This window comes from Corvus kubaryi, unplaced genomic scaffold (genome assembly GCF_017639235.1).
Source record: "Corvus kubaryi isolate FWS band 111438036 unplaced genomic scaffold, C.kubaryi_AGA036_p1.0 37394, whole genome shotgun sequence".
NCBI lineage: Eukaryota > Metazoa > Chordata > Aves > Passeriformes > Corvidae > Corvus > Corvus kubaryi.
The window spans coordinates 12761284-12775871 of NW_024581133.1; the positions used below are offsets into that span (position 1 = coordinate 12761284).

The following is a 14588-nucleotide window of genomic DNA, read 5'->3' on the forward strand; positions in this document are numbered from 1 at the left end:
GCTGCTCGGGCCTCGGCGGGGGCGGGGCCCGTCCTCGATGCACGGGGCAGTCCCCTCCCACGGCCCCGGCCTGCTGTGTCCCGCCGAACACAGCGTCTGCCCTTGCCCCGGCCGGGACCGAGTGCCGCGGGGGCTCCGCGGGGCCGCGCGCTGCCGAGTCCGCTGTCGGTCTCCGGGGGCTTCGCTGACCTGATGGGTTTGCATTAACCCCGCCGTGGCCACCGTGTCTGTATCGCGCCGTGCCGGCCCAGCGGTGACACGTGCCCAGCACATTCCGCACGACAGCGCTCGGCTCGCTGCAGGCTCGCCTGCTGGACTCACCGCAGCCCCGCATTTTCGCTCACTGCCCCTCACGCTCCGGCTCTGGGGCAGTCCGGTGTTCCCCTGGCCCCGAGCCAAACCCGGGAGCGGGTCTTTTCCCTGTAACCCCATCCGTCGGCATTTGCGCCTCTGCTGGGGTCTGCGGTCGGAAGGACCCTCGGCTGTGCCATCCCTGCCGGGGTGCTCGGCTCGCCCCCAGCTTTGACCAGGCACAGCCTGCTCCCAACTCGTGCCACCTTGCCCTGGTACCGCCAGGGCCTGGGGCTGTCCCCGCGCAAAACCCCAATTCTCACCCTCCCAGCGCCACCTCCCTTTGCAGGGGGCCGGGCAGCTCAGGTGGACCTTGGGGGACAATGCATCAGGCGGGGAAACGTTTTCGGTACCCCCGTTTCCACCTCACCATCTTTTCCATCATCCATCCATCTTTTCCACCATCACCCCGTTTCTCCTTAGAACCCACGTGCTCCTACCCTGGCCTTGTCATCAGGTCCCTTCCGCTCATCGCTGAGTTTTAGCAACTGCTCCCCGTATCCCCAGAGCTGATGATTGGGGCCAGCCGTCATCAGGTGCTCATCTCCGGCACGGGAGGAGCCGGCTGAGCTGTTTCTGGTATTTTTGTCACCAATATTGAGCTGCGCCAGCCGACCAGGCGGTCGGCCCCAGGGCTGCGGGAAGAACTCGTGCGACGTCTCTGACTTCATCGTCGCCATTGCGGCAAAGAGCCCTGGACCGGGACCGCCTCCCGGGAAGCGCCGTGCGGCCGCCGACTCCCGTCAAACAGGCCCCGCCGGCCCGGGGTCCCCTCGCCACTCGCCCCGATGCTGCGCGCCCCGGGGCCGGCAGGGGGCGCTGCCCACCGCCCCGCCAGCGCTGCCGGGGCCGGGCCGGGCCGAGCCGTTCCTTCCCGGCCAGCGCGGGGCAGGCAGGGCCCCCGGGCCGGGCAGTGTCCACAGCCCTGGGCAGTGCCCTGCCGCCTGGGTGCCTCCGCCCCTGCCGGGTTCCCGTAATCAATAATGCACAAGCGCGGCACCGTTTGCAGTGGTGGGGCTGGCCAGCGGGAGTCAGCTCCGTCGCGCCCTGGGCGGCCAGCGGCAGGAGCGGCGTGAGCAAGCAGGGGACCGGGCAGAGTCCCATGCCGGGGGAAGTATCAGGTGTTTCACAAGTACGTCTCGGCGGTCTGTGGGACAGGGGTCTCTGGGGCTACCAGTGTCGGAGAAAGGCTGGGAGCCGTAGCGAATGCGGGAGCGGCGGGGGCTGGAGCGGGGCTCCGGGACATGCGGGACCTCGTCTGTCTCCCTGTGGCTCGCTCCTGCTGCCCGCAGGACGCAGAAATAGCTTCTTCCCTTCCCAACCTGGGGATGCTGCTTCTGCTGGTGCTGCAGGACCCAACCCCGGCGAGTGAGAACGGCCCTCCGGGAGCGCAGGCACCGTGGATAGATGCGTGCTCGAGGGCCGGTTCTGCTCCCTCATCCCTTGCCTACTCTAGAGCCGTTCCCCTCTACTGCGCGGGCCCAGGGAACGACTCCCAGGGCAGACACCCGCTCCCGGGGGGTTGCTCTGCACTCCCGATAAGCTGGGCTCTTCGCGCAGGAACTGACTCGGGACAGACCGCTGCTGCACTCCGACACCTCGCGCCCGTCCCCGCGTCCCAAGCCTGACCGCTACTGAGCAGCGACGTTCCGGCTGTGACCAACCAACGATGCGGTGGACCCCCGGCCCCCAGGCATAGGCCGCCTAAGGAGCTGGATCCTGCGGGGGGCCCGCCGGCAAGGAGGGCTGCCTTGACTTCGAGGGCCGCACGGGGGGCAGCGGAACAGCTTTCCCGGCCCTTCGCCCAGTTAGGGGCCGGCGAACGAACAGAGGGCCCGGTGCGGCTGCCGGTCCCATTCCTCGGCTTCTCCCACGGGCGGTCCCACCCGGCGCCCCGGTCGCACCGGGAGCTTCGAGCTGGGCAGGCTGGGATGCGGGACACGAGTCCCGGACCCGGACCATGCGGGTCCCCTCGGGGCGGCGTCCCGGGGCTGCGGGAGGCCCTGCTGCGGACGGCGGCGCTGGCACTGGGGGCCCCACGCCCCGCTAGCGACGGGCCCCGCGCTCGCTCCCGGTGTCCAGTGCCGCCTGACGGCCGCGCTCTTCCCGCAGGGACGCTGCCACGGCTGCTGCTCTGGTGAGTCGGACCGCCGCACGACCACGTCGTTCACCGGGAGCCTGGTGAGCGCGGAGCTGCTGCGGCGGGGCGGCTCCGGGAGCGCGGAGGAAGCGGCCGCTCCCGGGGGCGATTGGGATCGGACGTGAGCCCTGCTGGGTTCCCTGTCAGGACGGGACAGGCAATGACCCATGCCGGATGCCCCGGCCATGGGCAGCGGGCCCTGGTCCGCAGACACCGGCTCCTCTGGGCCGCACCGGATCGCTGATCCTGATCGCTGGCTGTTGGCCAGGTGCTGTCTTTCAGGAGCTTCCGCCACAATCGCAGCTGGGACGCCCGGGTTTCGCGGCTGGGGTGCTCCCTGCCCCGCCGCCTTTCCCCGGCTGCCTCCAGCCCCGTTCCCCGGGAAGCAGCGGCTGTGCCCTGGGGCCAGACCTCGCTCCTGCCGCCTGCACTGGAGGCTGTGTGCAACGATAGCGTCCCCGGGCTGCCGGGCATCTCCAGCTTCATCGTCTACCTCTCCTGCAACCTCTTCAGCAGCTTCCGGGACTTCGGCCAGCGCCCGGGGGACCCGGGGGCCGCCTGCGTCAACGCAGCCTGGTACCTATCTGCGGGTGACGGGCGCTCGGCGTGGGTCTGCCGGGAGCGCGACCCTGCTCAGTTCAGTGCCACGGTCTGCAGCAACACCTCCCTGAGGGAGAACGCCGGGCCCCAGCAAGCCATACTGGAGCGGCTCTTTGCCCATTCGGCTCGGGGTCTGCTAGGGGCCGAGCACCTCCCCACTGGGTACATGCTGGAGGGCGCCTGGAGCTGCTTCCTGAGAAGCCGCGTGCTCTGGGGGCATCCAACTCCGGGGCAGTGGAAGCCGTGAGATTCTGCTCACAAACCTCCGGGTGTGGCACTCTCAGCTGTGTGGCGGTCCCCAGTCCCGGGCGCAGACGCCCAGTGCATTAGAGCTTGGGAGCAGAGCCCTGCTCCTCTGAGGGCTGGAGCCTGTGGGTGTGGGGGAACGCTGATTTCTGGCAGCCGTGCAGGACTGTGTGTCCCAGCTGCTTCCAGGAGCTGGTGTGCACCAACGCCTCCCTCCTCCAGCTGCTGGGATACCCTCAGCCCGTGACCAGGGCACATTCCCAGGGTGCCCTGCCTGGGAGATGCTGCCTGCTGCAGCATCCTGCCTTTGTCCCTCAGGCTGGACACTGGAGCTCTGGCCAGCCCTGGCTGCCTACCTGCTGGGGCTGTCCCCGCAGTTCTCATGGTGCCAGGGGGAGGGCTCTAGGCTGATCCCCCCCAACCCAAGGTACCTCCTGTGCCTGCTTGACCGCAGCCTGGTCTTGTCTAAACAAGAGGAGGCTCAACAGGTGGCCGGGGAGCAGCTGAGCAAGGCCATCCTCCTCTCCAGCCTCCTGGATAACATCTCCTTGTGGGACTTGCTGCTCATCCACAGGCATCTGGTGAGCTGTGGGCTGGTACCTAGGATGGGAGCACAGGGCCTTGACCAAGAGGGAGCTGCTGAGCTCCCCCCATTGAGTGGGGCAGTGCTGGGGCAGCAAGCAAGGGTCTCCCTGGGTGCAGGACAGCAGTTGGGGTGACAGACCCAGGGAGCCCTCCTACTGGCTGCAGGCTTGGGCCAGGGTGCAGGCCACAGTTCTTGTGCACTGGCAGCCATGGTGGGAGCTGGACGGTGCATATGCTCTGCTCAGCCACCAGTGGTTGGGAGCAGCCAGCCCCAGGCTGGGGGTCAGACCTCTGGCTCAGGGTGAAGACTCCCCTTTGTCCCTGCATCTTTATCCTTGTAGCAAGGCTGCCACAGACTCACTGTGGGACACTGAGCCAGGAGCTCTGAGGGAAGGTGTGGATTGCACAGGCAGTGCAATCTTGCTCTCTCCTGCAGCCTGTGCTCTGGGACCTGCTCCAGGACAGTGAGGATGCTCCTGCCTTCGAGATCTTGGTGCAGGCACTGCCCATCCTGGATAGGCTGGCTACAACCCATCCAGGATCCTGAGCAGCATGGGGCCCACTGGCTCCTGCTCTCCCACTGCCTGGGAGCTCAGACACATTTCCCACAGGAGCACCTTCAGATGCCAGAGACCTTCCAGGGTCTACTGCTCAGTGTGGGACCTGAAGCCATGCAGCACTTCCTGGCCCTGCTGCACCGCTCCTGGTACCAGCTGCACGGGGAGGTGGCCAGGGTGATTGGGATGGGGCAGGGGGTGCAGAGCCCATGTGTGGTGGTTGTGAAGCCTTGGGATTGGGGGGAAATCCGAGTGGTGCCTCTGCAGGGGGACAGGGCGCTGGGAGGTCAGTGGGGTGGTGAGTTCTGGGGTAAGAAGAAGCCTGAGCCATGGCTACAGCAGCGCATGTTTATGGGGTCTGACCTGACGCATTGTGGGTAACAGGATGCAGCAACATGCTGGGCACAGAGATTGCACAAGCTACAGGGGGACCTGGGTCCCACAGCGCTGGCGCTGCCACAGTCCCACTCAGTGCCGGAACTGTGGCAGCGGCGAGGGGATGCGGATATCCTGCCCCTTCTCCAGCCGCCGCTCACAGTCGATCAGGTAGTTCACACCATCTATCACCAGCTGCACCAATTCCACCTGCACCAGGAGCACAGATGTGGTGATTGAGGGACTGTCCTGGGAGCCACCCCAGTAAGGCATTTGGCCAGTCCTGCTGCATGCAGGGTAGGCACTGCCACTCCCAGCACCCACATGCTGGCCCCAGGCCCATGTGTCTGCATGGGCCTGTCATGCAGACACATTCCAGAACCTCCCTCCCCAGCTCTGTCTGGCACCCACCTCTGACTTCCCCAGACGGTCCAGGTTGGAGATGTCAAAGATGCTACCTTTGGCTGCAGTGTCCACGCCACCCGTCCCACGCTTCTGTAGCCGGAGGTTCTCTAGGATCTTAGGGAAGCGGCTGTCCTGGTGCCCAGAGAAAGTGTCAGTGCTCGGCAGGACCAGCAACAAGGGAGTCAGGGCTCTGCAGCTGGACGCTCCCTGGGGCAGCACCCTGCTGCTCACAGGATCCTGTCAGTGGGTCACCAACCCCACCCAGAGTCCTGCCCTAAGCAGAGCCAGGCTGATGCTTGGGACCCAGGCCTCTCCAGCCAGGAATGCAGGCAGGGCTGGACCTTATGCCTCCTGGGGGAACCTGAGCGTGGTCCAGGGCTGGGTCCCATGCTGTCCTGCACCTTCGTGGCTGAGCTCCCCACAGTCCTTGCCTGGCTCCCCCCAAAACTAGCCATGGTAATACCTTGCTGAGCAGTGGCAGCTTGATGTGGACACCTGCTCGCAGCCCTGTGCCCAGGTTAGAGGGGCAGGTCAGGATGTAACCCAGCCGCTCATTCCACATGAACTCCCAGCCTCGCTCCTGGATTAGCCGCTCCACCTGAATTAGAGGCACAAGCAGTCGTTCGGCCCTGGCCATGGAGCACCCAGCCCTGGCTGTGTGCAGAGGGCCAGCACCACAGGAGCCCTGCCTGCCCCTCTCTGCCTGTTCATGGGGCTGGCACAGCAGAAGCTGTTGGACACTCACCTCCTTTAGGCCCCGGCAGAACCGCTCAAAAACACGCTTCATGTTGCCCCCCTTCTCCATGGAGATGACACGTGTGTGGTCCTCCTCATTGATCCAGATCAAGAAGGTCTTCTGGTGGTTGTGCCTAGGGACAGGGCAGTGTTTGGCTGTGCTGGCAGCTCGCAGAGACCCCGTGCCCTCTCAACTGTGCCCCTTGTGCCCCTGCCACCATGGTGCCAGTGCTGCCCTTGGTTCCAGTGTGCTGACTGCACCAGGGTGGGCAGCCAGGAGATGCTCTTGGAGATGGGCCAGTGCCCATCCACATGCATCACTGCTGGCAATGGGAGCTGTCTCCAGTGCCTTGGGCACAGGCGGGTGCCAGCGTGGTGGTGACCCAGCCTGGACTGGGGACAGCAGCATGGCTCCTGCACCATGCAGGCAGCGGGAAGGGGCTGTGAGGCATGGGGTGTGTGCTGGAGGGCTGGATTAGGTGCAGCTGGAGCTGGGGACCGTGTGTGCTCTGGAGGTGTTTTCCATATAAAGGCACAGTGTCAGCGAGGGCGGCACGGGCGGACACGTGTGCCGGCTGTTGCTCTGGGGGAGTGTGGGATGTTGCATGGCTTTGCAAAGATGCTGGGGAGGAGCAGTAAGATGTGACCGTGGCAGGGTAGGTTTGGTGTCACACAGAGTGTTCAGAAGCCAGGAGTGCTGGGGATTGCCCAGGGAGCAGAAGGCAATTGCAGGTTTTTGGCAGCCTTAGAGTGCAAGGTGCTGCAGGATGGGGAGAGCAGGCAGGATTGACAGCTGGGACTGGCTCCACAGTCCCCCTTCCCAGTACCATGCTGTGGTTTGTGTAGGGAACAGTAGATTGCTGACAGTGGTGCACAAGGAACTCCCAGATGAGGCCACAGAACCCATGGTGAGCACAGCCCAGGGACACTGGTGCCACGTGCCAGGGTCTGTGGTGTGGCAAACATGGGAAATGTGGGTGGCAAGGGTGAGATGGATGGAGCAGTAGCATCATCCCCCATCTCTGCCCTGCTGCCTGGTGCCAGGGCAGATCCTCACCAGATCCCTCGGGCGTCAGGCCAGTCCCGAGCCATTCCTGCTGCTGTCAGGAGCGGGGACACCGGCTTGTCAAAGAGGAAGTGGTCCTGGAGGGAGATAGAGTTCATGGGCTGACCCGGGCTGCATGGCTGGAGCCAGGGCACCCTCACTGGTTCCAGTACTCCCTGTCTCACTGGTCCCACCTGCCATGCAGGAGATTCACCACAGCTCTCCCAGGCAGGAGCCCTTGCCTTCCTGGCCTGGGAGGCAGAAGGTTGCTGGTGCACAGCCCACCCTGTGCCAGGGGCTGGTGGGGCACGAGCTGAGTGCCACAAGCCCACCTTCCTCTGGGCATGGGCAGGGACATGTGGGCAAGAGTCAGGGGTGGCCATGAGCTGCTGGGGCTGACTTCAGAGAGCTCCTGGCTCATGAGGACTGAGCAGCACCGTGCTGTTGGGCTGCCTTGCTAGGCCAGGGGTCCTGGTTGCACAAGACAGCAAAAGGACGATACAACCTCCCAGAGAGGCAGTGCCAGGAAGGGGTCCTGCTCTGCATGCACCCGGGGGGGAGGGCTGGCCAGGAGCTGCACTGACTCACATCAATGAGCTGCTGTTGCTCCTTCTCAGTCATCTCACTGAGACGGTAGTACCGGCCCGCCAGGTCCCCGGTGAGCCCGCTCAATGCTTCCACAGTCACTTTCTCCACCTCTCGTCGCTCGGCGCGGGTGCAGGCTGGCGGCAGGCTCAGGCCACGGATGCTGCGCCCAGTCCGGACCCGGGACGAGAGCACATAGCGCTCATCAAACTGGCCAAACTTTATCTGGAACAGACAGGATCCACAGGGGGTTTATGGGGTGGCTCTGGTGCTGGCAGGGCCCTACCCCAAAGGCCCCACTGCCCAGCTTCTGCACCTTTGTGGCATCCAGGTCTGTGGAGTGCTTCATGGTGCGGGGGTTGTATCCATTGTGCCGCTCCTGAATCACAGGGTCAAACAGGTCGGCAAACACCTGAAAGCAAGTGGGAGAATGTACAGCAGACCCAGTGCTTCATGAAGCCCGTGCCACAAGCCCGGCAGGGCCACACTGCCAGTGTTGGGGACAGTGTGTCCTGCAGTGCAACAGCAATCCACAGGGCAAGTGGAGCAGGAGGCTGCAGGACTCCAGGAAGAGCTTCTCCAAAGGAGCCCTGTGTCCTGCAGGAGCACATGGAGACTTTCCAGGGGCCTCTCCAGCTGCTCAGGGCAAGAGGAGGTGGGGAGTAATGCCCCAGGCTGCTGGTTGTACCATGGGTACTGGGACTCCTCTGGCTGCTGCAGACAAGGCTCTGGCTGCCACTCACCTCATAGGTCTCTTCATCACCAGCTACGATGCCCACAGTCTTGATGAAGGGGTGGCCAGGGTTGTCAACGCCAGTCTGAATGCACTGGTCCAAGGTCCAGCCATTTGGGGTTGCCTTGTCACAGAGCCTGGCGTAGATGCCTGGCGTCAGGTTGCTGGCCATGCAGTTGTTGTGCTTCCGCAGGTCGGGGTACTCAGCGCTGTGGGAGGGGACACCAATGAGTCCTTTAGGGCCAGGGGACCCTAGCACTTGTACCTGTGCTCCACAGAGACTCTTGGTGCAGGTATGGGCAGGGGAACTCAGGGAGGGGTCAAATTCTCTGCTTATCCAGAACAGCTGGGAGCAGGGAGGCAGTTACAGGTGTTGCAGGGCAAGGGCAGGGAGCAGCCCAAGCCAAGGGCTGGCACTGAACCAAGACAAGAGTCCACAAGCAAATCTGGACCAGTCCTTAGGGAGTGGCTCCTTATCAAACACACAGCAGGGCCCCAGTGTGGGAGAACCTGCCAGGCGAGCAGTGGGGCCATGTGAGCCCATTGCCACACTGAGCTGCCAGGGCAGCTGGGCTGCAGAGGGGGGGTCCCACTCCCCTTATTCTCCCCGGGGCTGCCCTGATGCCAGCTCAAACAGAAGGGGGCTGCTCCCTGTCTGCTGATGCACTGGGTAGGGGAGGCAGGGCATGTAGTCGGGCTTGCTTGACCCCTGGACCCCCGTGCCTCTGCCCCCCCGAATGCTGTGGGGCAGGAGATTGGCTGACCCTGATCTGCAGCCAGTGGGAACCACACAGTCCCAGTGCAGTTTATTGTATTAGGGGGATGCTTTCCTCTAATCAGCTTAGTGGGAGGCTGTCCCTTGACCTCATTCCCACTTTAGACAGGCTTTGTACTTGTTCTGTGCTTACCAGGAGATTGGCAGGGCAGGACCCTGCCAGCGCTTGCCTTGGCCAAATCTCTCTCGAGGGTGCCTCCACTCACCTTAGTGGGACAGGACTGGCCCTTGTCAGCCCAGGAGACCTGGCTGGTGGCTGGAGGGGGTCCTGCATCCCTGGGGACACCTGTCTCCCCTTCTGAGAAAGGCCTGCTTTGGGGGTGACATAGCTTGGGGGGGATCCATGTGGGAGAAAAAGTGCCTGGACTAGCGCAGGTCTGGCTGTTGGGAGCAACAGTTGGACATCAGCACTAGCAGCAAGTCCTGGCGCCTGCCTGTGCTCAGTTCCTGCTCTTGGGCTGAGTGCTCACGCTGGGCATTGGTATGGCTGCCAGCACCAATCCTGTGCTGCAATGCAGAGCCCTGTGGCTGCCACTGCCTCCTCCCCTGTGTCTGCAGGCCAAGGAATGTGGCCCTTCGCCCACAGCTTGGCTACTGCTCATGGCTTCCTGTACTGTGCAGAAACAAAGGGAGGTAGGGCTGCCATTGCATCATGTGGGGAAGCACTAGCAGCTCCTGCCCGGACCAGCACAAGGAGGCATTTGCTCCAGACAAGCACTTGTCCCAGGGCTGAGGGCTTCTCCCAACCCACACACAGACCTGTGCCCTGATGAGATGATCCAGCTAAGAGGCTGATGTGGCATGCATGGGATGCAGCCTGTCCTGGCCTCCCTCACTGCTTCTGCCCCTGTCATCTGCTGGCCACTCTCTCCCCAGGGTGACTTGTAAAAAGCATTTGCTGATCAGAATGGGACACTTGGATAGGTTGCTCCACTGCTCCACCATGGGTCATGCTGCTGGGCATGCCAGGACCACTTGCTGTGCTTTCTACATGACAGAGGATGCCCTGGAGCAGTAGAGGTTCCTAAGGAAAGCCAGCTTATTCCCAGCAGGCAGGAGACTGCTATGGGTTGAAGCATGCTGTCTGCCACAGCTGTCTACACCTTTCCTGAGGTGTTCAGCATCCAAACCCTGAGACTCCAGGCTCTGCCTGCAGGTGCTGTGCCTGCTGCAGTCCTGACCACACTGGCTGGAATGCACCCTTCCCTGAACAGCCCCAGACCACAGCCAGCGAATCAGGGCAAATCTCTTCAGCGTTTCTAGAGCACCTGAACTCAGCTGGATGTTGCCAGGACCACCAGGGTAATGCCGGGGTGAAGGTCCTGAGCACCTGGCGCTGTGCTCACCGAGGTGCCACAGAGCCAGTGAGGGAGGCTGTGTCCAGGCTGGGACTGGAGGGCTCTGGCAATGGCATCACACTCCTGCCATGTGCTCAGGGTGTCCAGGGGTCTTCTGTCATAATGTCAAGATGATGCTGCACTTGGGCTACTTTGACCCCTTGGTTTTGGTCCCCAAGGCTGGTTTTAAAATTATGACCCTTTCAGCACCATATATTTTGTTCCCACAAACAAAATTTTTGTTTTGTGCCACAGCACTGACTGATATCTTAAAGGTCTTTTCCAGCCTCAATGATTCCATGATTCCACAGTTCTGTGGTATTGTGGGCTCCTGCCTGGCTGCAGAGGCTGGCAGAATGGATGTCTGCCAGGAGTGCAACTCAGCACTGCCGCCTACACTGTCCTGTGCTCACCTCAGCCTGCTGTCCTGCCCATGACCTCGGGGTGCAGCTGCCTGCAGCAGCTGCCCTCTCTGCCCTTGTGCAAGCAGGTGCCTCACCCCAGAGCAGACCTGCTCAGCAGCCAGGAGGGATTATTAGCCCGCCGTCTATTGACTAGGCAGCTTCTCTGGAAGTGACAGCCACCTGCACCTCCCCACAGCTCTTCACCTCTAATCTGGTAGCCTCCAGTGCCCTTCCTGGCACCACTGGCTTGTGGTGCCCAGGCAGTCCCAGCTGCACATGCCTCTGGAGAGGCATGGGGGTGTGTGGGGTGAGCAGCAGACCCTGTGTGGCAGCATGGAACTGGGAGCTGGCAGGTTGCTGCAGGCAGCCAAGCATGAGGCTTGCTTATGCAGGGAGGAGGGGACTTGGGCTTTGTCTGGAGATGCTTTGGCAGGGAGCCCCAATGTGGTGGCCCAAATGCAGTGCCATGCCTGTCGTAGAACCCACCTGGCAGAAGGCACACGGGGCCCATTTCTCCTTGAGGTGGGAATGCCTGTGTCCTCCCAGCATGGCCATTTATACTACAGTACTTCTGACAGGAGGCTGCGTAGTGTTGCTCAGAACCCTCAGGGCTGCTGTCAATGTCTCTCATTTTTTAACTTAAAGACTAGAGGGGCAGAATCCTCAAGCAAGTCGGCTGCAGACTGAGGGATTGCAGCTCACCCCTAGGGCTCTGTTTAGGTTCTTTTCAAGTGTCAGCACTGTCACAAAAACATTCCCATCTGAACAGAACCCCCCAGGAGGCTCATTTTACCACAGCCCCACCTTGATTTCATCCCCTCCTGATCTGATGTCTGTATCTCTGCAGTTGTTCAGAAAGCTGGAAAACATCCCACCTCTTGGGAGGTAAATAATCAATACCATCCGGCCTTTGTCATTCTATGAAATCACTCAGTTTCTGTCCCCAGCTTTCTGTAGTCCAACGCAGCTTGCCAGAGCGCCAATGCCAGCTCCTTGCCAGCCCTCCACATGCACAGGGCTCCCAGCCTGCAATGCAGCACCACAACACACTGCTCTGACTGTCGGCATTTGGTGCAGAGATGGCAGCAGCTGCCGGTGTTCGGAGCAGCAACGTGCTGCCTCCTTCCCACCCTGCTCCTCCCCTGTGCGGAGTCTCTGCTGGCATTGAGATGGGCAGGAAAACTCAGTCCTCATTTTCCTGGCCCGCCTCTAGGCTGTGCTAAGCCAAGCAGCTGTTGCCAGCATAAGGACTGGCTGGTGGCCACCATGTCCCTCTCCCCTTCTGGCCCTGGCCCCATTCCTACTCTGCCTAGGCCTCGTGAGACACAGGCAGTTACTGCGTCCAGTCCTGTCTGGTGCTGTGCCCCTCTATGCTCCTCAGGGCTGGCAGCACAAACACTGGGCAGGACCAGCCTCCGTCTCCTCCAGCCCCACTTGCCATGGCAAGCGATGGTGAGCAGAACTATGGGAATGTGAGGCACCTGGCCCTCCCAGCCCGGCTGGGCTCCCAGGGACAGCAAAGAGCAGTTTGGAGGGGAGTGACGTGTGAGCTTCTGGTCTAGATCTTGAACCTTAGCATTGTGCTGCAGCTGTGACACTTATCTGGCTTAAGGGATCAGGCACCGGGTGTACAAATAGGGCCAGGGCTCTTTCAGAGCCAGCATTACCTCAAAAGCACTCCTAAGCCAGACTGTGGCCATGTATGCGTCCACTTGGCCCAGCTCAACTCTGTGCCTACCTCCCAGAAGTCCTGATTGCACATCTCATTGTTGTCCAAAATCTACCCATGGGGCTGCTTGCTCAGCACCCACGGGTCCCTCCAGTTCTCCCTTTAAAAACTGGCCCAGAGAGGGAAGAGCCAGGACCTGCCAGCAAAGCTTTTCTTTTCAATAGAGGAGTCCCTGTCCCAAAGGCAGGCGCGTGGGAAGGCTGGTACAGCCAGATGAGGTCGGGCCAGGGGCTGCTCTGACACCAGCTCCCACAGTCAGAGATCCTGGGTGTTCTGCCAGCAGGACAAAATGGACCCTTTGCTCCATCCTGTTCCTACCAGGACATTGGCAAAGTCTCCCTGGCTTCTGTTGGGCCGAGCCTGGGGTATGTCCCCACTGGCACAGGGGGTCCCAGCACTGCTGCCTCCCAGGCTGGCCCGTCTCCCAAACAACCCCCATCTCTGCCCTTCCTGGTCATCCCGGGAAGTCCCCTGGGACCCCAGTCCAACTGCTAAGCATTTGTCTCCTCCCGCTCTCGCATGCCCCCGGCTACAGCGGCTTGACCTGGTACTCTGGGACCACCCGGGGCAGCTGGCAGCTCTGGGGCGCCCTGCCTGGACCGCAGCACCCAGAGCCAACCCCCGGACACGGGAATGTGCCCGGGGCGGCCCCCGCAGCCCTCACAGTCCCTGTCAGCGCGGGTCCCGTGAAGGGGGCCCGCCGCAACCCCGACGAACCCCGGAATGCCGGGACCCGCGCTCTCTGGTCCCCGCGGGACCGCGCCCGGGGCGCGGCTGTGCCGGTGTCCTTGTGCGCGGGGACGGCGGGGCCCACGCAGCCGGTGACCAGCAGCCCGAGGCCAACACGGCTGAGCCCCTGCGGCCGCCCCGTCCCCCTCGTCGCCCGGGGCCCCGGGGCCGACGGGCTTGGTTCACGGGCCTCCCGGTCCTTCCCGCCATGGACGAGCAGCGTCCATCGCGCCGCCCCCATAAGCCGCTCCGGGACCCGCCGCCCAGGCTCGAGCCGGGGGCGGCCCCCGCGCCCTCCCCCGGTGCCGGTGCCGCATGGATCGTTCCCCGCCCGCCGCCCCCCGCCCGTGCGCCCCCGCCGCCCGCGCACATTACCTGGGCGGGTATCGCCGACGCTGACGGTCGCCCGCGCTGACCGAGTCCCGGGCGAGTAGGAAGCCGGCGGCGAGAGAGCCGGCGCCCACCATGGCCAGGAGGCCGGCGGAGCGGCGAGCGGAGAGAGCGCGGGCGAAGGTGCTGGCCATGGCGGAGCGGCGGAGCAAGCGCACCGGGGCGGGCAGCGGACGTGAGGGGAATGGGAACGGGAATGGGAACGGGAACGGCGGCGGGGTGCGCGGGGGGCGGGGAGCCGGCGGGGCACGGGGGGGGCCTGGCGGCACCGCCACCTGCTTGGCTGCCCCGCCCCGCCACGCCCCGCCCCACCGAGGCCGCCGCCGCTTTCAGCACCGCTCGCCGGACAGCGCCGGAGGGGCGGCTGTGCCGAGACGGGCCGGCTCCGCACCGGGACCCACGCCTCGGAGCCCCTCGCCGCGCCCCGGGGCGAGGGGGAGCGGCCGAGTCAAAGTTCGTCCACCTGAAGCCGGGAGCGGCGACCGCGGCTCCTCGACGGAATACGACCCGTGATGGGTCGCGGGGTCGGGGGCCGGTTCTCGGCGGTCACCAGCCCTCCTGCAGTGCTCCGTGCCCGCCACACCCGCAGACCCCCGCGGGACGGGAGCTGCTGGCGCACCGCTGGGCTGCTCCGGCACACGGGAAGCGGCCGCCCGGTAGAACCGCGCGCCCAGCCCGGTACGGCCGCTACGGCCGCGTGTCCCGCCCGGTGCAGCCGCGCGCTCGCCGTTGCAGCACGGACCCGGCGCGGGGCTCGCGCCCACGTGCGCGCGGCGCGCCCGGCCTTGCAGCAGGTCCCGCCGCCGCCGCCAGGGGCCGCCACGCTGTGCCCGCTCGCGTCCCGGCCGGCCCGCCTGCTCCGCGCCG

The 14588-nt window shown here is 63.9% G+C and overlaps 1 protein-coding gene across 1 annotated transcript; it reads right to left on the reverse strand.

The window, feature by feature from the left end:
• Nucleotides 1-4813: 4813 nt before the first annotated feature.
• Nucleotides 4814-13948, reverse strand: LOC121669741 (creatine kinase U-type, mitochondrial). Its single transcript, XM_042039140.1, has 9 exons — nucleotides 13707-13948; nucleotides 8368-8566; nucleotides 7941-8036; nucleotides 7628-7849; nucleotides 7052-7137; nucleotides 6005-6128; nucleotides 5723-5857; nucleotides 5266-5391; nucleotides 4814-5064 (listed from the first exon to the last, which is right to left on the reverse strand). Exons 1-9 carry the CDS (start codon nucleotides 13853-13855, stop codon nucleotides 4948-4950), a joined length of 1254 nt encoding a protein of 417 aa, XP_041895074.1. The 5' UTR covers nucleotides 13856-13948; the 3' UTR covers nucleotides 4814-4947.
• Nucleotides 13949-14588: the final 640 nt, after the last annotated feature.